Source organism: Diabrotica virgifera, chromosome 2 (assembly GCF_917563875.1).
Source record: "Diabrotica virgifera virgifera chromosome 2, PGI_DIABVI_V3a".
NCBI classification, from domain to species: domain Eukaryota; kingdom Metazoa; phylum Arthropoda; class Insecta; order Coleoptera; family Chrysomelidae; genus Diabrotica; species Diabrotica virgifera.
The window spans coordinates 259,479,575-259,502,582 of NC_065444.1; the positions used below are offsets into that span (position 1 = coordinate 259,479,575).

Genomic DNA, 23,008 nt, shown 5'->3' on the forward strand with positions numbered 1-23,008 from the left:
CCCGTGATGGGGTGGCAACCACCCCCATGGTAAAAGCGCCTTTCGGCATCATATAGATTTTGATTCTTGGACTATCCACTAGTTATTCGCACATTTTCAAGCAAATCGATCCATTCTGTAAAAATTGCGAGGTTTTGTCCTATTATAAGCTTCAGTACTTGGACTATTAGGAAAATTTTATAATAGTGCAGACCAATCATATTACGAATGAAATGGTGTTGCACAGATTGGTAAGAGGCAGATAACTTTTGACCACCATTAAAAGAGAAAAAAACCATTTTTGGGGCACATACTTAGAAATATTAAGTACGAGTTGTTACAACAGATTATGAAGGATAAAATCGAAGGAAAAGAGGTCCTGGTAAATGACAAATATCATGGCTGAAAAACGTTCGCGACTGGACCGGGTTAAACACACAGACGGTTTTAAGAAATGCAAAAAAGAGACGAATTTGCAATGTTTATAGCCAACTTTCATTAGTCGAGTCGGCACTGGAACAAGAAAAAGACATAATATGTTCTTATGGAAAATTGTTATTGTGGGTTTAAAATCGACCTTTTATGACAAAAGCTTGTATGTTATAAATATCATACTTACCTATTAGTAGAAATAATAGCACCCGATGACGAACTCTGGCTAAGGGGGTTGCGTATACGTGGACGCTTGTTCGAAGGCGACTTGGTGGGCGTATTTTTCGAAGGTGTCGTATTTCGGAAGCTGCCCCTGACGATCCTACTGGCAACGACTTCGGGACTTTCGTCCATCTCCAATACGTAACTCACGGAGTCTGATTTCTCGACCATGCTCTTTACTTTTGGAGATGTTGGTGGCGACTTTCTATCTATTAGATCGTCTCCATTGTTCGAATATCTACAAAAAACATAAAAGTGATATAGTAACAAGTAAAAACGGAACAAGGTGAATAAGAAAATATAAAGACATCATTGTTATACGTAGTACCGGGTCGATCAAAAATCAGTTCACCGTTTTGTATATTAATAAAAGCAAAAATAACTGAAGTAAAAAAAAACGTTTATTGTTTATTGTAAATAAGAAGGTACAAAGAAGTGCATGCTTTACATTTTATGATCAAAATGTAAACCACCTTCATCAATACATTTTTGGCAACGCTTATACACAGTGAAACAAATGTTTCTACACACTTCCAAGTTGGCACGGAGAACTTCAAATTTTCAAAAACTTTACCTTTAAGTACTCCCCACAAGGCAAAATCACAGGGCGTCAAATCTGGCGAACGCGCGGGCCATTCAATTGTGTCTCTTCTCCCTATCCAATCACTAAACTGGTCATTTAGAAACTCACGAACTTGCAATCCGTAACGAGGCGGTGCACCTTCTTGCTGACAATATCGAATACCTTGTAACTGTGGATTATTGGCAAGGCCCTTCACAAAGCATGATATATTTTCTTGGAGACACCGCAAACTTGCGCGTGACTTTTTTTGATAGCGTTAACTGACTTTTGGTCCACCCGGTATTTAAAGCACACGTGAAGTCTCCAATATGCAACTATACTTTGTTTATGTTGTTCTCAAGCTATTTTCTTGTGGCATTTTTGTAATTAACTATGTTTAATGGGGAATAAACCACAATTTTACTAAAAAAATGATTTTATTAACGTTTCGACATCCAAATCGGATGCCGTTGTCAAAATACAATTAATACAATATTAATATTTTTTTGTATTTTGACAACGGCATCCGATTTGGACGTCGAAACGTTAATAAAATCATTTTTTTTAGTAAAATTGTGACTTATTTTCCATTAAAAATAGGTAATTACACTTACTTTCACGTTAAGAATAGAACGTTGCGCTTACGGAGATCAGTGTTGCCAAACCTCTAGCGTACGGGAGGATACTCGACTGCCGATATACGATTCATTCTAGTCAGTACGGCGTGGCATCGGCGCGCTTCTATCGTATACCTGCTTTCTGGTAGGGACCAATGAATTAGCTTTCATTAAGTTATGAGACGTAGACAGTAGAAGACATAATACAATACGACAGAAAATATTTTCAAATCCATTAAAACGCAGGATGGTACAATTATAATGGGAGGTTTTAACGCAAAGGTTGGAGAAGAAAAAGTATAGAAGGACGTACAGGATGATACGGTCTGGAAACCAGAAACGAAAGGAGTGATAGGCTTATTGAATTTTGCAAAAACAATAATTTTGTCCTAGCAAATACATTGTTTAAACTGCAAAAGAGAAAACTATACATATGGAAGTCACCATCTAACCAAGAACTGTGTGACTGAAATCAAAAAGAGAGAATTGTAAGAAACCAAATAGACTAATGTATTAGTTAGAGACGAATATAAATGAACTCAATTATATCAGCAAAAACATATTTGAGTGCTGAGATAGGATCAGATCACAACCCGGTAGTGACCAAAATTGGGCTCAAAATAAAAACAATAAAACGAAGAACAACAAATGCACAAATCGATACAAGTAAATTAAGAAATTTACTCAGAAGACAAATCCTGACAGACGAAACTAATAATAGATTAATGAATGCTAAACTAAAAATTATGAAAATACTGAAACAGATACAAAATGGTTATTAATAAAGATAGAAATAGGTAAAAGTCAAAAAGAAATTGTAACACTTACCAGATACAAAAATAAATAAGATAACGGAGGAAATTTTAGATTTATTGGAAGGAAGAATTTAACATAAAAACAAAGATAACCAGATGTTCCAAAAAGATACACAAATAAACTAAAAAATTAAGCAAACAAAGAAAGAATGGTTAAAAGAATAATGAGCAGAAAGAAAACAATACCAGAAAAGAGAAGATAATTTAACATACATAAAAAATTGAAGAACTAATTCACACTAATACACGCATTAAAATAAAGCAAAAATGTAGTATAAGTCGCAATTGCAAGGAAGTAGGTCCAGATCAAATTCCAGTGGAAAGTTTAAAATGTATAAATGATGAAAACTTGGACATTATAGTAGACTTGTTTAACACAATATACAAAACAGGAAATATACCGAAATGATGGACACTCTCCACCTTTTGCGCTATACCTAAAACTACAAACACTAAAGACAGCAGTGAATACACATCCATATCATTAATCCGTCAGGTTGAGAAACGGATTAGAAACCAGAGAAGCGTTATTTGCTTTTAATGTGACAGCTCAAAGAAGTATGGTAAAGAATGTGGATGTGCATGATTGTTACGTTGCTTTTGAAAAAGCATTTGACAAAGTAAGACATGTAAAAACTAGTCCCAATTCTAAAGACAAAGATTTGCACTTTGTGGATCCGACAGAGACTTTGAACTGTCGGATCCACAAGTACAAATCTTGACTCATCAATAAAAAGAATATTAGCCCAGTCGTTAATATCCCCACGGTAAACCCACGATAGAGTACTAATATCAGAAGAAGAGCTACAAAAACGAATAAAAAAATTAAAAAATAGAAAAGCACCTGGTCCTGATGAGATAAATAATGAACTGCTAAAATATGGAGGAAGAACACTATTCAAATGGCTCCTAAAATTATTTGTCGATATAATAAATATCGGAGTAGTACCAGCGGAATGGAAGGAAAGTCTCCTGCTACCGATACTCAAAAAGGGAGACTCGAAAAATCCTGAAAATTATAGAGGCATTAGTCTGATGAACAGCACATTAAGATTGTTGACGGCAGTCATAAAAGATAAAATCGACGAAAAAGCGAATATGGCAGATGAACAGCAAGGCTTCCGGAAGAACCGCAGCACAATAGATGCAATTTTTATTATCAGGCAAATAGTAGAAAAGTCTATTGAATATGGAAAACCAGCATACATGTGCTTTGTAGATTTAAAAAGTGCTTTTGACAGGGTGAGACGAAATGATATCTTAAATTTATTACAAGATGAACAAATAGACCACCAGATAATAAGGCTAATTAAGGAAATTAACAAGAACAACAAGACCAGAGTTATAATGTCAACAGGAGAAACAGAACGCATAGAACTAAAAGGAGGAATCCGCCTAGGAGACTCGCTCAGCCCATTGTTATTCAATATGATGATGAATCAAATAATTCACGAAGTCAGAAAACGACATGGATACCACATGGGAGCGCATAAAATCACGATACTATGCTATGCCGATGATGCAGTACTAATTGCTGATAACGAGGATGACCTACAAAGGCAGCTCCACACTTTCAATATCACAGCAAATAAATTTAATATGAGAATATCGGTAGAAAAAACTAAATGTATAGTGACAAGTAAAGACCCGCGTAGATGCAAGTTAGAAATAGACGGCAAAATTGTAGAACAAGTAATGAAATTCAATTACCTAGGAGTAGAGATCACTAGTGACAGGAATATAAGAACAGAGACCATAACACAAGCGACAAAAGCGGCAAGAGTAAGTGGTTAGCTCCGAGAAACCATATGGAGAAACAAATATCTGACCACGGAAAGCAAAATAAAAGTATACAAGACAACAGTAAGACCTATCCTAACATATGCAGCGGAGACAAGGACCGATACAAGAAAGACGAAACAACAAATCAACAATATCGAAATGAAACTATTAAGATCAATAGCGGGGCATATCATTAAGAGACAGACAAAGCAACAGAAGTATACGAGAACGTTGAAAAATTCAAAATATTAACAGGTGGATAAAAACAAGAAAGAAAAACTGGAACGAACATGTAAATTGAATGGAACCAGATAGATTAGCGAACATCTGTAAAAACAACAAGCCGTATAGCAGAAGACCCATTGGAAGGCCGCCGCAAAGGTGGAAAGACAATGTACAGTCAACAACAACTGAAACAGAATAAGAGGCAGACAAACAGGAGTAATCCTAGTCGTGCGAAGAAGAAGAAGAAGAAGTTAATATCCCAATCGACATATTCTGGTGCAAAACTTAAACGTGCCATACGGTGTGCCCTCGTTAACAGTGGAGTACTAGCAGGCATTATGGCTCTGATTCAAAATTCCCTTAATCTGCTTCTAATTGGCACTTATTCAAATATTACGGGCTGTGGAAAGATCATTTCGCAGTTGTCTAGCTGTAACATGACGTGTACGCAGAGTACGCAGAGTACGCAGAGTAAGTCTGCAGATGCAAATAACGTTAAACTGCGGGGTTCGTGCACCTGAGACTGGTTTCCTTGTGTATCCACCACTTTCTCTATACCTTCTTAAAACTCTTGAAAGGTTGGATTGGTGGATTCCCATAATATCAGCAAGATATTGCTGCGGTCGTCCATCAACAATTACATCTACAATTTGGGCTGCTCGTTCTGACGTTATACAGTGTGTCCACGGTTGGGGTGCCCAAGAGGAAAAACTTTTTTGTTTTCACTTTTAGCGAAAAATGTCATTCTTGATAAAAAGTTTTACTTGTTCTAAAACCCCATAAAACTAAATAAAATTCAAGTTTTTCAATTCCTGCTTAATTTTGTATCCAATTTTATGTAAATCCCTATTCGCGGTGTGCAAGTACTTGGAAGGGATACGCGAAACGATCATGCGCGAATAGCGGAGAAATATTGCAACTTTCTTAAATAATTCATATTGTCAATTGAAATTGTCAAATTGACGTATATTTCATACCTTCTGTCATTCAAGCAGAAAAATTATATATTGCTCCACAATATTGATATGATATGCAATTATTATATAAAAGTAAATTTAATTAATTGTATTTTGCTTGCAATACTGCATTTTAATAACTAATTTTATTTACTACATACAATTGTTTACGTTTGACAAACACAACCTAAATCTTATTTTTTCTTCTTATTATTTTTTTGGACTATGGCCTTGACAATTATCCAGTAACCAGGACCATATGATTGGCCAATATAATTAAAAGTGCGAATAAAAGTTCAGAGCGTAGAAATAGGTGTCGCTTTTCCGAACTTGCACGGTCCCAATACATTTTTGCACTAAGTTCGAAATCGTAACAATAATCTAGTGTTGCCAAGCCACAATGTAGCTTAGTAACTGTCAACTCCGATAAATAATTTGCGAATTGTCATTTTTTCGACAATGTTAAGCGTTCAATAAAGAATTCATCTAATAATAAATTTTATTATTAAATTATTGGATTAATAATTATTTAATTAATAAATAATTGGATGATTCAAGGAGAACGATAAAGGCTGGCTTCATAATCCAGAGAAGCGAAAGGGTTGTTCTCCCAAGTTATTATTGTTACAATTTCGAACTTTTTTTTTTTTTTATTATTAACTCCATTGAGTACAACAATCTGCCCATTGGGCATTAAGCATTTGTTATGGTAAAAAATATAGACATGTAGAGAGTTACTCCAGTGAGTAACCTCTTTACAATTTTAAAACTAAAATTTTATCAGTCTGAATACACTTTTGATTACGTTCAGTTGGTTAAGTCGGACGGCAGTTGCCGTTTTAGTCTACGCACTTCAAAGACGTCCCGCACATTTAATTGTCTGGCAAACGCATTAGGATGCACTAACACTCGTTCAAAGTATTTAACACTAAAACGTTGTATGGCTTCTTTCACGGATTCTAGGGGGATGTCGTGTTGAATCACCTCGTTGGATACATAGTATGGCGCATTGACTATGGAACGCAGCACCTTGTTTTGAAATCTCTGTAAGATGTTTGTATTGGAGACGCTAGCAGTGCCCCATAGCTGAATCCCATAAGTCCATATGGGCTTGAGGATGGACTTGTAGAGTAAAATTTTGTTATCCAGAGATAGTTTGGAATTGCGTCCAATGAGCCAATACATATTTCTCAATTTAAGTCCAAGCTGTTTTCGTTTTGTAAAAATATGTTTTTTCCAAGTAAGGCGGCGGTCCAAGTGCATGCCAAGATATTTGGCGTCCTCGGATTGAGGAATTAGACAATTATCAATATATACAGGGGGGCATGTTTCTCTGCGTAGCGTGAATGTTACATGTAATGATTTAGTTCCATTAGATTTGATGCGCCATACTTTCATCCATTGCTGAATTCTATTTAGGTTTGATTGAAGATTCCTTGATGCTGTTGTTGGATCTGTGTGGGATGCCAGGATAGCAGTGTCGTCTGCATACGTTGCAACTGTAGTTTTACTAGATGTTGGAATGTCCGCTGTGTATAAAAGATACAGAATTGGGCCGAGAACGCTGCCTTGTGGGATGCCTGAGTGAATGGGATATATCTTGGTGTGCTCGGTACCGTGCTTCACAAGGAAGTGTCTATTTTCTATGTAGGATTTTAAGAGCTGGAAGTGAGGATAGGGTAGGAGCTTCTTTAATTTTATTTGTAGCCCTATGTGCCATACCTTGTCAAAAGCCTGAGATATGTCAAGGAAAGCAGCAGAACAGTATCTTTTGGAGTTAAAATCCTCGTTTATTTGGTTGACTAGCCTATGCACTTGTTCTATGGTTCCGTGTTTGTCTCGGAAACCGAATTGGTGTTCTGGAATTATTTTATTTTCGTCTATTATCGTTTTCAACCTTTTTACGTACATTTTTTCAAAGACTTTGCTAATCATAGGCAAAAGGCTTATAGGCCGGTATGAAGATGCATTTTCCGGTCTTTTTCCTGGTTTAAGGATCATTAGGATTTGTGCCACTTTCCATGAACTAGGGAAGTACTTTAGACGCAGAATTGCATTAAATATAAAGGTGATTAGTTTTATGCACTTATCCGAGACTTCTTTTAGAATCTTGCCAGAGATTAGGTCAAATCCAGGGGCTTTTTTGATGTTGATTTCATCTATTATTGTTTGTTTTACTTGGTTGACTGTAAATTTCGTGTGGGGCAGATCCATTTGAAACGGTGCTGTTAGGAATCTGGTTAGTTCTGTTTCTTCCTCTGTAGATACTGTAGAAGGGTATGGCGTAAATACTTTTTGAAGGTGCTTGCCAAAAAGACCAGCTTTTTCTTTGTCGTTCCTAGCCCAGGTGTTTGCCTCATCTTTGATTGGTGGGTTATGCTGTTGGGGCCGTTTGAGCTTTTTCGTGGCTTTCCAGAGTGAATAATCTGTAGCTTCAGTTGGTGTTAAATTTTCTAAATATTCTTGTATTCCATGGTTTTCTTCTTCATGGATTAATTCCTTTAATTCCTTTGTTGCTTTGTTAAGTTTTTTCTTATTTTCTGCCGTTCTTGACTGTTGCCAATTTTTACGTAATTGTCGTTTTTCTAAAATTTTTTGTTTAATTGTGGGAGACACATTATTTCTGTTTTGAGATGGTTCGTAGCTGGGAGTCGCGTACCATGCAGCAATTTGTATGCTTTCTGTTAGTTTATCTACAGCTGATTCAAGTTCGAGTTCATTTTTCAAGGACAGATTTAGTGAGATCAGGCTGTCTAGTTTTTCTCTAAATTGGGACCAGTTAGTCTTGGTGTTATGCAAAGTTGTTTGATGTTCTTTGTTTAAGATTTTTTCGGAGATTGTTATTATAAAGGGTGAGTGGTCTGATGATAAATCAAAGCATGATTCAGCTTTACATTTTTTGGTATCGATGCCTTTTGTGATGCAGAAGTCAACGACATCAGGTATTTTGTTTAAATCAGACGGCCAATAAGTTGGTTCGCCAGTAGAAATTTGTTGCAGGTTATTTTCTACCATTGCTTTAGCTAATTCTCTGCCTCTTGGAGTTGTTAGTCTAGAACCCCACATCGGATGTTTTGAATTATAATCTCCACCTGCAATGAATTTGTTCCCTAGAGTGTTAAAATATTTTAGGAAATGTTCTTTTTTAACGACATGTTTAGGTGGGCAGTATAAGGCAGATATTGTTATTGGGCCGTGTGCTTCCTCAATTGTTAAGCTGGTTGCTTGCAGGTAGTCTTTGTTATATTTTTCCATTTCGGAGTGTTTAATAGAATCACGTATAATCATGGCGCTTCCACCGTGAGCTCTACCGTCTGGGTGATTTGTATAATACAACTTGTAGTTGGGAATCCGCATGTAGTGTTTTTCTGTAAAGTGTGTCTCAGAAATTAATAATATATCAATATTTTGATTAAGTATGAATGTTTTGAGTTCTTTAGCCCGTTGATAAAGGCCATTTGCGTTCCAGACTACTATTTTATATTTAAGTTGTGAAGCCATTAAGCAATCTTATTGATGACAGTAGTAAGTAAATTGAGCATTGTGCCCATTTGCTCCATGAGTTTTTGCATCATTTCTTCCAGCTTGGCTAAGTTGTTATTAGGTTGGTTAGGTCCTGGTATTGTTTGGTTGTTATAGCTACACTGTGGTTGATTTTTGTTGACTATTTGAGCATAGGTTAAATCAGGTTGTATTTGTTGAGTATTATTTGTTTGGATATGCGGTTGCATGATTCTTTTCTCTCTTAGTGTAGGATATAGCTTCTGCTGTAGTTGAATGTGAACTTGGCATCCTCTATAGTTAGCCGGGTGGTCACCGTTACAATTGACACATTTTACTTTGTCATCACGTGATTTCCGAGGACAATCTTTTGTTTCGTGATTGCCTGTACATTTTACGCATCTGTGTACTTCGAACTTAGTGCAAAAATTTATAGGGATTTACATAAAATTGGCTATAAAATTAAGCAGGATATGAAAAACTTGAATTTTATTTCGTTTTATGGGGTTTTAGAACAAGTAAAACTTTTTATCAAGAATAACATTTTTCGCTAAAATTGAAAATAAAAAAGTTTTTCCTCTTGGGCACCCCATCTGTGGACACACTGTATTACTCATTTTTTGTAAGAACGCACCTCTTCATTGAAAATTCAAGAAGACGTTATGCACACATCAAATTCTCGAATGCAAATGTCCAAAATAAATATTCTCCTTTAACAACGTTTTGTTTACTGTTTTTTTTTTCGGCAAAAACACGCTTTTAAAATGTTATGGGTTTGTAGATAGATAGATTAGTATTATAACATTGTGCTAAAAATTAAAAATTATTTTTGATTTTTTTTTACTTTCAAAAATTATGAGATACTTTTTGTGATTAGTGTAGTATATGATAATTCTTACCTTCTTGAATAACTGCGCTCCCTGAAGGACATAGCACGTTCTAAGCTTAATCGTGTAGAACTGTGCTTCTCGTTGAAGCTGGAAGAGATCAGGGATCTGTTAAACACACTTTCTTCGGCACGTTCCATCACTTTGTTGAGGACTTCTGTGTTCTGTTTTAGTTTCCACTGAAATTCTTCGATGCGTTGTGACAATCTGCGGTTCTGGTTATTCTCTTCTTTAAAGCTGTCGTGAAGTTTGCGATTTTCTTGAACTAAACATCTTAAAAAAGAATTACATTTTAATATCACTGTCTATTTTTTTTTGTAAAAAATATAAGGCTAATAAAACATAATGGTATAATGTATTTATTGATCTTGGGAACTAAGATCTTTAAAAAGAAAATGCTGAAAAAGACAACAAAAATATTGTTTTCTCTGGATATATTCTATATGTAGACAGAAACGTGGTAGGTTATGATTTGATTGACCAGTAATGAAATGGATAAATCTTTAGTAACTTCATTTGACATTAAAATAATTCCAAATAGTCACAAGATGGCAGTAAAAAATCTTAACATTTTTAGAGAAGTACGACAGGGATGTCTCTTGTCGCCCCTGCTTTTCAACGTTTGCCCCGAAATAACTTTCAGAAAGGCACTTCCTGAAAAACACGAAGGAATATAATTTGCGATATGCGGACGACACAGTAATCCACAGTAATCCTAGCTTCCACTCAAGAAGATCTGCAACATTACTTGTCAGTGTCGTCGAAAGCTGGTAGGAAGCAAGTTTGGATCTGAACATATAGAAAACAAAAACAAAAATACTGCTAATAAGAAAGCAACAGAGTATAAAACTGTCTATACTTGTAAATAGTATCTACAGTACAGAATTGGGCAGGTCAGAACCGCTTTTAGAAGGATGTCCATGTCCAAGGTATTATGTAGGTTCCATGACATCTCGTAACTCGACAGTTTGTAACCGGACAATTAGTAACAGCGACACTTCGTAACGGCGACACTTCGTAACGGCGACAGTTCGTAACTATACAAATTCGTAACGGACAATTCGTAACGTCCAAATTGAATTATTCTGTTTATTTTTGTTAACGTGGAAACTAACTGTTATTATAGTTATAAATGAAATTATGTTTATCAATTTAACGAAACAGTATCAGGATAAACATTTCATATTTTTAATGCAATTAATAAGGTAATTATAATCTCTCCTTTACAAAATGTTTACTTAGAAAGTTGGGAATGTCTAAAGACGGATGTCGGCTAAAGATTTCACGAATTACTTCATTGTTGCTTTATCTAGGGCATATGCAAATTTAAAGAACAATAAGAGGGATAAACTTTTAAAAATATTGTTAAAAGTTTTTATGTATTTAAATATTTGTTTGTGTTTAAAGACTTTTAATATATTCTGAAACACGAAATATAAAATTAAACATGTTTATCCCGGTAATGATTCGTTAAATTGATAAAAAATTTCAATTATAACTATAATATAACCGTTAGTTTTCACGTTAACAAATAAACAGAATAATTCAATTTTGACGTTACGAATTGTCTGTTACGAATTTGTATAGTAACAAAATGTCGCCGTTACGAAGTGTCGCGGTTACGAACTGTCGCCGTTACGAGTTGTCCGTTACCACTTGTTCGGTTACGAGATGTCTGGTCACGATTATGTAACAGAGACCTAAAACTATTGGCTGCGTGTTCTCGGTCTAACCTTATGATGTCGAGTCTTGGTCTGTGAATAAAAGTGATCTAAATCACCTTGAGGCTTTCATCAGGCTAATGTGATGCTATAGAAGAATTTTAAAAGTATTTTTGGTGTGCAAGATTCGGAACTCCACAATACTAGAACATTTGTGCAAGACTACTGATGTTAAAGCACGAAGAAAAGAAAGCTAGAGTACTTTGGATATGTAATGCAAGGTGCCAAATATAGGTTGCCACAAAATATTATGCAAGGGACAATAGCAGTCCAGGACGAAAAAAGACTTCATGATTAAAGAACTTGGTAGAGCTTGGTAGCTTGGGTATTGATACAATCTTGGAGGTGGGAGTATTGATACAATCATGTTATTTGAGGTGGCAGTAAATAAAATTAAGATTGCTGTGATGGTAACCAACGTTCTGAAAGAACATGGTATATGAAGAAAATGCCATTTTTTGGATACTCACCAATGCATAGGACTTCTGAACGATGAGTGAGTTGTTTAGAAACGTTTATATTACTAAGTATGTTTATTTAAATTAGGATTCTTTACTTACTTTTCAGAATCTGCTTTCCTTTCCAGTTGTAACTGAAGATCTTCACACCTAGCATTAAGCACTCTAGCCCTTTCTTCAGCGCCTTCTAAAAGCTCAGCCCTTTGGTTTGCTTCTGCCAACGATTTGCGAAGGTCAGTTACTTCATTTTGTTTCAGTTCTAAGACTACTCGAAGCGATTGTACTTCCTAAAACAAATGAAAAGTTAAATGGATGGAAAATGTTTGAAATTTGAATTAGATACCAGAAGCAGAAGTTATGAATACCCGCTGTTTCTCTGTTTAAAAGTCGATCACCCTACTTGTGTCAGTCTATATTTGGACCTCCTCCAGTAGTGGCAGAACCGAAGACAGACTAGGGATTGGAAAACCCTACCGGTTATACCAAAACCGGTTTTTTACTTCGTAATAATCGATTTTTTCGGTTATTTATGGTCCCGGTTACACCGGTTTTTCATTTCAAAGTAATAACCGGTGAAAACTGGATAAAAAATAATGAATTCAGAAAAAAATGCAGAAATTTTTCGTCCCGCGTGCGCATAGGGGATATATTAAGCTCACCAAAATCGAAACCGATTTGCTAACACTGATGACTGATTTCTGTTTTCGATCCCTTGTTTGATCCCGGCTAGTTCCAAATTGTAGTTCCCCCTTCCCCATTCCTCTACGCAGTATCCAATACACACTGACGCTGTTTATACGTCGATTGATTATCTTGGTATCGATATTTTCCTTCGATGGTATCGACATCAATAATATTGATATCGATTTGAACGGAGTATCCCAAACTAAAGTGCAATATAAATGGAACATTGTAACCTATTAGGTGGCTATTGATTAAAAAAACCGAACACCGGTTTTTGGAATATGTACCCGGTTTTCTTGACAGGTTATAACCATTTGGTTAAACCGTAAGTAAAAAAACGGTATAACCAAAAACCCGTGTTTATAGTATCCGTGTAATATAGAATCTTGATACAAACCTGTACACTAATTCCTTTATCATCTCCATAGCTCAATAGCCTATCATTCTCCTCTCTCAGCCTTTTATTTTCTTCCACCAAGCCTTTAAGTCTTTCCTCAAAATCTCCTTCTATCTTATTCAGTTGTTGCTTCAGTTTGTGGTTGTGCTCTTTCAGAACGGTTTCTTTTGTTTCGTAGTCGTCCTTTAGCTTCTTACTTTCGTGTTTAATCCTATCTATTTCCATCTGAAAAATAAATGTAATCATTAGTTTTCATTACAACGGTGTAACCAATATGATCCTAAGGGGGGTTACAACTACTGGATGGTGGTCTCTGGGGGGTATGGAATAGTAATGGTGTTAAGCGTATAGTACCTCAAAGTACCTCCAAATGGGGGGTTATAACCCCCAAAACCCCCTGGTTACGCCTATGTTGCATTATAACTACTAGTAGACTAAAAAGTACCATGCTAAATATATCGACAGAAAATTAGACAGGGGATAGCATCAGTCCGAATCTCTAACATGATCATGGATAAGATATGTAATAGTAAGCGTAAATGCAATGAACATTAGCTGCAAATTGGAAAATGAAGTTTGAGTATCCCTTGTTATGTGGAGGACGCAATAATGATGGCAGAAAATGAAGATGGCTTTACAGATTCGACATAACAGCACACAAGTTAAATATATTAGTATCCCACAAAAAGAGCCGGTAAATGGTTATAGCAAGGATATCCATCAGATTTAAACTAATGATTATCGAACACATAATAGAACAAGTCTCAAATTCCAACTACCTCAAAATAGATGTATCGTCTGACAGACATACTGCAGAAGAAGTGAAGAAACAAGTCAACAAGGCAGACAGAATATCGGGATACTTGAGGAATATCATATGGAGGAATAAATATATGATCATATGATCGCAGAGAGCAAAATTCATACGTAACGGAAACAAGACCTGAATCGTCGTTTACAAAAATATTGATGAGAACTACAGAAATTAAAGTAATAGGAACCATCCAGAGATAGAATAATAAATGAGGATACATTAACCTGGTCATCATATGGATAAAATAGACCCAGGATAAATCACCAAATGGGCAAAACCAATACAAAAAGACCACTAGGAAGACCCCAAAGAGGTGGTATGACAACTGGACAGCAACATCACTAGAGCTGGGTTGATAGAATAAACAGGACCATGTTCTACAAGAAGAAGAAAAGATTTTTTTAATTCTTCAGAATTACAGAATCGTTCTGAAATAAAAATTCAACAAGTTACAAATTCTAACTATTATATTGCGTTTTAAGTAAGTTAAGCCTTGGTTTCCTCGAAAGCGACGCAGACAAACTGCGACCGTAACACTGCGATGAATGACATCAGATTACTGTGAAAAATTCAAGGTTCTTCACTGCGGAAATGAAATATGTACACTCAGCAAGCGGTGGCTTCCAACGCATCCTTGGAAACCACTGCTATTATTATTTTGCGTGGTACAATTTTTTATGACGTCATTCATCGCAGTGTTACGGCCGCAGTTGTCGGTGCCGCTTTCGAGGAAACCCAGGCTTTATTGCGGAATTCTATTACGTAAACAAAACAAAAAAAATTTTCGACGATGTTATACTATCAAAACGGGCAACAGAATATGCAATCTACAAAGTAGCAAAGACTGCTACAGGGCTGCCCCACATCCCTTCCCCGGTTTAAAATATTCCTCGAAAAAACCCTAAAACCATGGAAAAGAAAGTGCAAAGGAATGGGTGAACTAGTACGGAACGACTATCTAAATACCCTCAGTTTTGCTGACAACCAAATAGTGATCGCACAAGATGAAGATGATCTCATTTATATGATCAAAAAAACTTTAATAGGAATATACAAAGAATGGGATGAAAATAAAACTAAAGGAAACTGAATATCTAACAACGGAGAATATAAAAATAAAACAGCTAGAAATAGTCAAACGTAAACAAATCAAAGGAGCTGACAAGTACAAGTATTTAGGTTTCATAATATCGAACAAAGGAACAACTGAAGAAGACATAAAAATAGACTGACCAGAAGCTGAATTCGAAAATTGAACCCGATACTGTGGGATAAGAACATCAGTATATAAACAAAAGGAACAATAATATAACACCATTAGAAGAACTATCCTTACTTGTGGGTGTAAAAACTGGATAATAAATACAAAAACCAAAAACAAAATAAGAGAAACAGATATGGAATTCCAAGTAGAAGCTACAGAGTAACAAGAAGAGATAACATAGAAAATAAATAACATAGAGATTAAAAAAAGAATGGGAATGAACTCAGGTATAATAGACTACATAGAACAAAAGATATTAACCTGGTACGGACATGTCAGAATAGCAGACCAAAAACGTTGGAAAAACAGAATAACAAAGTGATGCGCGATGGGAAGAAGGAAAAAATTCAGCCGAAGATCTTTTAAAGATGAAGTGAACGAAGCAATGGAAATAAGAAATCAACAGGAAGTGGACGGACAAAACAGAAAGAATAGGAGAGAACGGTTGAGTGAAGGAATACAGTGAAAACTGCGAAAATCTTTAGTATACAGGGTGTAATAAAAATACAGGTCACAAATTTAATCACATATTTTGGGACCAAAAATTGTTCCATTGAACCTAACTTACCTTAGTACAAATGTGCACATAAAAAAAGTTACAGCCCTTTGAAGTTACAAAATGAAAATCGATTTTTTCCAATATATCGAAAACTATTAGAGATCTTATATTGAAAATAGACATGTGGTATTCTTATGGTAGTAGTATCTTAAGAAAAAAATTATAGTGAAATTTAAAAACCCCATAAAAATTTTATGGGGGTTTTGTTCCCTTAAATCCCCCCAAACTTTTGTGTACGTTCCAATTTAATTATTATTGTAGTACCATTAGTTAAACACAACATTTTAAAAACTTTTTTGCCTCTTAGTACTTCTTCGAAAAGTCAGTTTTTATCGAGATATTTTGAATATTTGTCAAATCCACCACGTATTTGTATATGGCTAAGTAAGATTATGGAGACTTGGTAATTAGTCCAGGGCTTATCTGTTTTGAGATGGACGTTGAGAGGTGACTCAAATTTTTTTGCAGAAATTGCTTGAAAATAACTCAAATAATAATATGTGAGTTATCCTCCCACTCAAAATGGTCCGGAACATTGTTTAAATAATCAAAATGTCAAAATATGAAGGAAAAATTCGATTTTTTTATTGGTTTTTTGATTATAACTTTAAAACTGTTCATTTCTGAGAAAAGTTTTACTGAGATAAAAGTTGCGTAATTAAATTTCCTACAATATAAAATTGGTTAAAAATTTAAAAAATAGTCACCCTTGTTGCAAAATAGCAATACTTGCGAAAAAAACCATACCAAAACAAGTATTCGTATTTTACGTTTTTTAGCCATTTATGCTACACTTAGGACCTTCATATTTTACCCAGAAAAACTTTATGATATTGTAAAACAACACTGTAAATTTCATTAAGATCGGTTTAATAAATTTTGCAAAATAAATTTTGCAATCCAGCTTTCGCAAAAAAAAATCATTTTTTAAAAATGTTGCAGGACTGAAAATACAGCAGATAGTAAATTGAATTTTTTTTTGCTTATAGAAGTGTACTGTACCTTTTATTTGCAATTTGCAAAATTAAAATCGAATAATTACCACGGCGTCAGGAATTTTTTTAAATAAACATTAATTTTTGGTGCTACGCGCAGGACAGCAGTGTTCGATTCACACTAGTTGATTTTCACCAAAATTTCTTCTAATCTTTATCTAATATATTATTTTCTTAATCTATATTTTGTTGTATTTTAATATTTTAATTCCACAAAAATCAAACTAATTTTATTATTGTTTGTGAAATATTGTTTAAACAATTGCATATGTTTAACAATAATAAACTTTTATTCTCTAAGTTAAAATATATGAACAAAGAAAGTTTTTGCTAAAAAAGGTGTTATTTTAAAGGATAAAGTATGTGTTTTTATTTTGCAATAAACAAATTTATTTATTTATATCGAAATGTAATAAAAATTAAAATGTATCAATCATTATTAAAGGTCATTGAAATGCCCAATCAGAGCAAACTATCCGCTGTCCTGCGCGTAGCACCAATAATTATTGTTTATTTAAAAAAATTCCTGACGCCGTGGCAGTTAATCGATTTTAATTTTGCAAATTGAAAATAAAAGGTACAGTACATTTCTATATGCAAAAAAAAATTCAACTTGCTATCTGCTTTATTTTCAGTCCTGTAACATTTTGAAAAAACTATTTTTTTTTGCGAAAGCTGGATTGCAAAATTTATTTTGCAAAATTTATTGAACCGATCTTAATGAAATTTACAGTATTGTTTTAGTGTATCATAAAGTTTTTCTGAGTGAAATATGAAGATCCTAAGTGTAGCATAAATGGTTGAAAAAACGTAAAATGCGAATACTTGTTTTTGTATAGTCTTTTCGCAATTATTGCTATTTTGCAACAAGGGTGACTATTTTTTAAATTTATAACCAATTCTATATTGTAGGAAATTTAATTATGCAACTTTTATGTCAGTACAACTTTTCTCGAAAATGAATACTTTTAAAGTTATAATCAAAAAACTAAGAAAAAAATCGAATTTTTCCTTCATTTTTTGACATTTTGATTATTTAAACAATGTTCCGGACCTTTTTGAGAGGGAGGACAACTCAAATATTATTATTTGAGTTATTTTCAAGCAATTTCTGCAAAAAAATTTTAGTCACCTCTCAACGTCCAAATGTACTAATATTTTTACAGATCCGCCCTGGTCTAAATAATATGAAAGTTTATTTATGATTTACATTTTTAGGTATATTTTGGACCATATTAAAAAATAAGTCACATCTCGATAAAAAGTGCCTTCTCGAAAAAATACAAAGAGGCAAAAAAGTTTTAAAAACACTGTGTTTAACTAATGGCACCGCAGTAAAAGTTTAATTGGAACATACACAAACATTAGGGGGGTTTAAAGGAACAAAACCCCCATATATTTTTTATGTAAACATATTAAAAAAGAAGCCGCAACTCGATAAAAACTGCCTTATCGAAAAAATACTAAAAGGCAAAAAAGTTTTATAAATATTGAATTTAACTAATGGTACCACAATAATAATGTAATTGGAACGCACAAAAAAGTTTGGGGGGGTTTAAGGGAACAAAACCCCCATAAAATTTTTATGGGGTGCACAAATTTTACTATAATTCTTTTTTAAGATGTTCCTGCCATAAGAATGCCGCATGTCCATTTTCAATAAAAAATCTCTAATAGTTTTCGATATATTCGAAAAAATCGATTTTCATTTTGTAACTTCAAAGGGCAGTAACTTTTTTTATGTGCATATTTGTACTAAGGTAAATTAGGTTCATTCGAACTATTTTTGGTCTCAGAATATGTGATTTAATTTATGACCTGTATTTTCGTTACACCCTGTATATTATTATATGTTACAAAATTACAGTCGTACGTACCTGCTTCTCGTCGATTTGTTCTCTAATGGAATCATTTTCTTCTCGGAGAATGTCCAGAGACTCTTCGTGGGTTCTTTGCAACTTGTCAAACTCTTTCTTAACGGTGGAGAGTTGTTCTTCATGTTGTTTGCATAAGGCTTGATGAGTATTTTCCTTTTCTGATAAGATTTGTTGTTCTAGCTCGGCATAATGTTGGTTTACTGAAATAATATTATAGTATCAATAGAAATGCAAATCTAAGTTAAATATTATGTTTATATGGTATACCAAAGAAGAACACTAAAACCACGCTACAGCAGGACACCACACCTATACTGAGTTCGAAAAATTCACCAAGAAAATGTACCTCTCAGCTCAGTTTGCAGCAGCATGGGTTATCCTTGCAGTATACTGTCAAAGTTTCTCCTAGACATAGACATAATACAGCCTTTAGCGCACAACACAACATTTATTAAAAACTCACAGCAATTCTTGCAACAACTAGCTAAACTAGATTACAATTGCTAGTTAGTTTCGATATTACCAGCGTTTTAACTCTTTTGTGAGCACCTGGGCATGTCTTTAAATGTAGCAGTGAAAGGGTTAACTAATGTTTCATTGGAGTAAACTTTAAAAATAATAAGAGTCAAATTATAACAGGATAATACATTGACAACGAAAATCAAATTAAATGTATCAGCTATCATCGAGATACTAACACTTTGCACAGGCAACACCTACGCATAGGCCAACACCTATTTGCACGGACAACCTAAGAATGTTCATATTGCTCTTCGAATATTAATTATTCAGGTTAAAGCTATAAATATGTAGTTAAACACCTAGACTTAATTTCATTTCGCAGTTTGTTGCCGAAATGGTTGCTGATGTATGTTTAATATTTAATTTAGAAATACAAATATCAGGGTATTTTTTGGACAACAGTATATAGCTCGATGAGCAAAACCATTTTGTTATGAAGAAAGAGAATCTAATGATCCCACCTTTCCCTCTCCGTAACTGTCTTCGGATCTGGCACGACATGATGAGTTCTCAATAAAGACAAAACACGTTCTGTCGTAGTGCGAATGAAGACAGAATTTTAGAGAAAAAAAGACAGGCATGCATTATTAAAGAGTCAAAATATCTTGAATACACTTGGCTTATTAAAACAACTACTATTACTTACATTCTGAAACTTCATGTCTGTGCTTCTCAATTATTAACGTGGCGTCACTTTGATACCTCTTCCTTTCATCTTCGATCGCCCTCGAGTGTTGTAATTTTTCTTGAGATAGAGCTTCTTCGAGCTGCTGATAGGCTAGTTTAATTTCATCAGATTCTATACGTAATTTTTCTACTTGGCGTTTCAAGTTGGGAACTTGATAGGCTTGAACCTAAAACAAACATAACTTGTAAAATTGAGTTTTTGTTAAAATAGTATATTGTACAACAAGAGAGAAAATAGACGTATTTCTCACGAGCGCAGAAGTTTGTTGTGCCGCAAATCAAGCAAGGGAGAAATATGTCGTTTTCTCACGTGTTGTACACTGTACTTTTTCTATGGATGCGTTTTTGTCAAGAGTTTAAACTTCAAAATTAAATAATTTAGATGCTTTTATGTAGATTATATGCCAAAATTGAAATAAAATACATATTATATACATATGTAGGTATTTAATAAGTAGATTAGTGCCAAAGATTAGTAGAGCCAAACGGAGTGTAACTGTACTCATTCACAATAAATTGGTAAAATGTGTAAAAATCTCGCAAGAAGTTGACAAACAAATTATTATGGTAGAGCTGGTGAAAGTCTAAAGAATTAATCCACCAAATGTTTGCACAAACTCAGATTGGCTACAAAACTCCAAAATATTAGAAAAGAAAACAAGACAGTCGAAGAACTACTCTATTAAATAAAGGACTGTATCCTATGCAGCACAAGAGGCCATAGGGTATCAGGTAAGAAAAATGTGCGAAACCAAGATTTGAACAGGTGATCACAAGGAATTAGAGAGTTGAAAGATACCAAAAAAAGCCCATTGAATCTGGTTACAAACAAAGAATCCAGAAGATTAGAGAATATACACTTACTGGAATAGGGAAGTTAAGAAAACTGTGACCAACAGGAAAAACGAAATGTGAAACAAAAAATGTGAAGAAATAAACAGATATATGGGAAGAATTCGAGTATCTGTTCCACTAAAAGGGACAGGAGGATTAAATTCCATAAGTATGTTATCCTTGTGCTCCGCGCTCCCTGCAACTGCTCCAATGGATACGACATGCGCTCCTCTAAATATACCTAATACGTCCACCCTTCTCGTGCGTTGAGGGGGAGCGCTCATCCGGGAGCACTCAGGATTTTTAAAATTTAATTTAAACTGTATTATTGCATTTTTAACACGTTTGTAGAAAAAAACTATTAAAATTTGTTAGAATATACAACAATAAAAGTAGATTGTATTCTATAGTTGTTATGGTTTACGTATTGACTGTATAGGCAGTTTTGATGTAATGTCAAGAAAAATATAAAAATGGAATGTCAGTCAAGTTCAAGTAAAAGTTTTTGTAGGTATTGTCCTGTAATTGAGAATGAATAAATTATAATTGTTGATATATAAGACGTTTGTAGGAAAAATATTGTATGATATACGTGTTAAAATTACATTTTTAAGGCACTCATGTGAATTGCAGAATTCGCTTCGCTCATTCTGCAAACCTTCACATTCACATGCGTGGCTTAAAATTGTATTTTTAACACTTATATCTTAAATAACTATTTTCTACAACCGTGTTAAAAATGCAATTTTTAGCACTCCATAGGAGCGCTAATAATGCTACTTTAAAGCACTAGTGCATTAAAATTTTTAAGGCACTGCAGCTAAAAGTGAATTGTCAAATTGTGAAACGTCAAAATATTTATATTTCATTTATTAACATTACTATTAATAGTACAAATTGCGCAATTTGAAAAAGGTGGTTTAAAAGGTTTTTGAAATTTAATTTAAACTGTATTATTGCATTTTCAACACGTTTGTAAAAAAAACAAGTTTATGTAACGGTATAATGGTTTTGTTCTAGCAAACATGTTGTTCTGAAGCTATTTTCTTGTTGGATTTTTACAATTTTAACTATTTAGAATGGGAAATAAGCCACAATATTATTAAAAAATGATTTTTATTAACGTTTCGACGCCCAAATCAATAGTATTTTGTATTTTGACAACGGCACCCGATTTGGGCGTCGAAACGTTAATAAAAATCATTTTTTAATAATATTGTGGCTTATTTCCCATTCTAAATAGTTAAAATTCTAGCAAACAGTCCAACTAGTCAGAAGCCGTCAGAAAACAGTTGGTCAGTGAGAGAACATACAGTCACCAGTGCTATCCCCTCTACTCGCGCTGGTCCACTATTCTCTGATGGTTTCAAACCGTTTGAAACTGATGCTAGAACAAACCTATATTTTCGCTAAGAATTTTTAGACATTCTCCTCGAGTGTAGACAACCAGTTCTACCTTTTACGGGTAATAGGTTTTATGGTTTCAGCAATTAACAAAAATATTGTATTTTATAAATTTATAACGTTTGTAGAAAATTTTTTGTATGATATACGTGTTAAAAAGTACATTTTTAAGGCACTCATGTGAATTGCATTTTACAAACTTTCACATGCGTGCCTTAAAATTGTACTTTTAACACTTATATCATAAATAACTATTACTGTTTGTTTAATATAATTTTACAATTTTTTTGTGTATATTTTTTTGGGAACGTAATGTAGTGGGGTAAACTTTTATTTGGATTTTTTATATAGGGCGTCCACATCCACAATAATAGTTAAGTATTCAGAAAAATAAACTACATCATTTGTAACTCATTTTGTGTTGATTTGAGGTAAATAAGATAAATTTATCAATAAATTCATAGAAAATTAAAAATTGCATGCCATTAAATAAAATAAATTTTTAAACAAAATATTCAGTGCAAACAGCACACATCGTGAGTACATAATTTGTATAGCAAAAAAACAAGAAGTATGAAATTAAATAGAATTTAATACCGATATTGAAAGAAAAATAATTTAAAATATTATGTAAAATAATTTTTACATAATAAAAACATTCTTGTTTTATTCAAGATTTACTGGTCATAGGAATCCTTCAAAATAATAACAACACAAAATAAAATTTTATTATTATTTTAAAATGCTCAATAAAATGACAATTATGCCCGGTTGCACCAACAGATCTTAAGCTAAGTCCAGAATATCATAAGAA

At 33.9% G+C, this 23,008-nt stretch overlaps 1 protein-coding gene across 4 annotated transcripts in view; it reads right to left on the reverse strand.

Moving 5' to 3' along the window:
• The window catches only part of LOC114343874 (uncharacterized), a 700,122-nt gene that overhangs the window by 25,826 nt on the left and 651,288 nt on the right, over nt 1–23,008 (reverse strand). For all 4 annotated transcript variants that reach the window (XM_050644500.1, XM_050644499.1, XM_050644498.1 and 1 more), the window contains 6 exons: nt 19,916–20,123; nt 18,748–18,947; nt 13,239–13,463; nt 12,260–12,444; nt 9,991–10,251; nt 599–871 (listed from right to left, as the gene is read on the reverse strand). In XM_050644500.1, the coding sequence (XP_050500457.1) occupies nt 599–871; nt 9,991–10,251; nt 12,260–12,444; nt 13,239–13,463; nt 18,748–18,947; nt 19,916–20,123 (1,352 nt within the window). The remainder of the gene's footprint in view (nt 1–598; nt 872–9,990; nt 10,252–12,259; nt 12,445–13,238; nt 13,464–18,747; nt 18,948–19,915; nt 20,124–23,008) is intronic.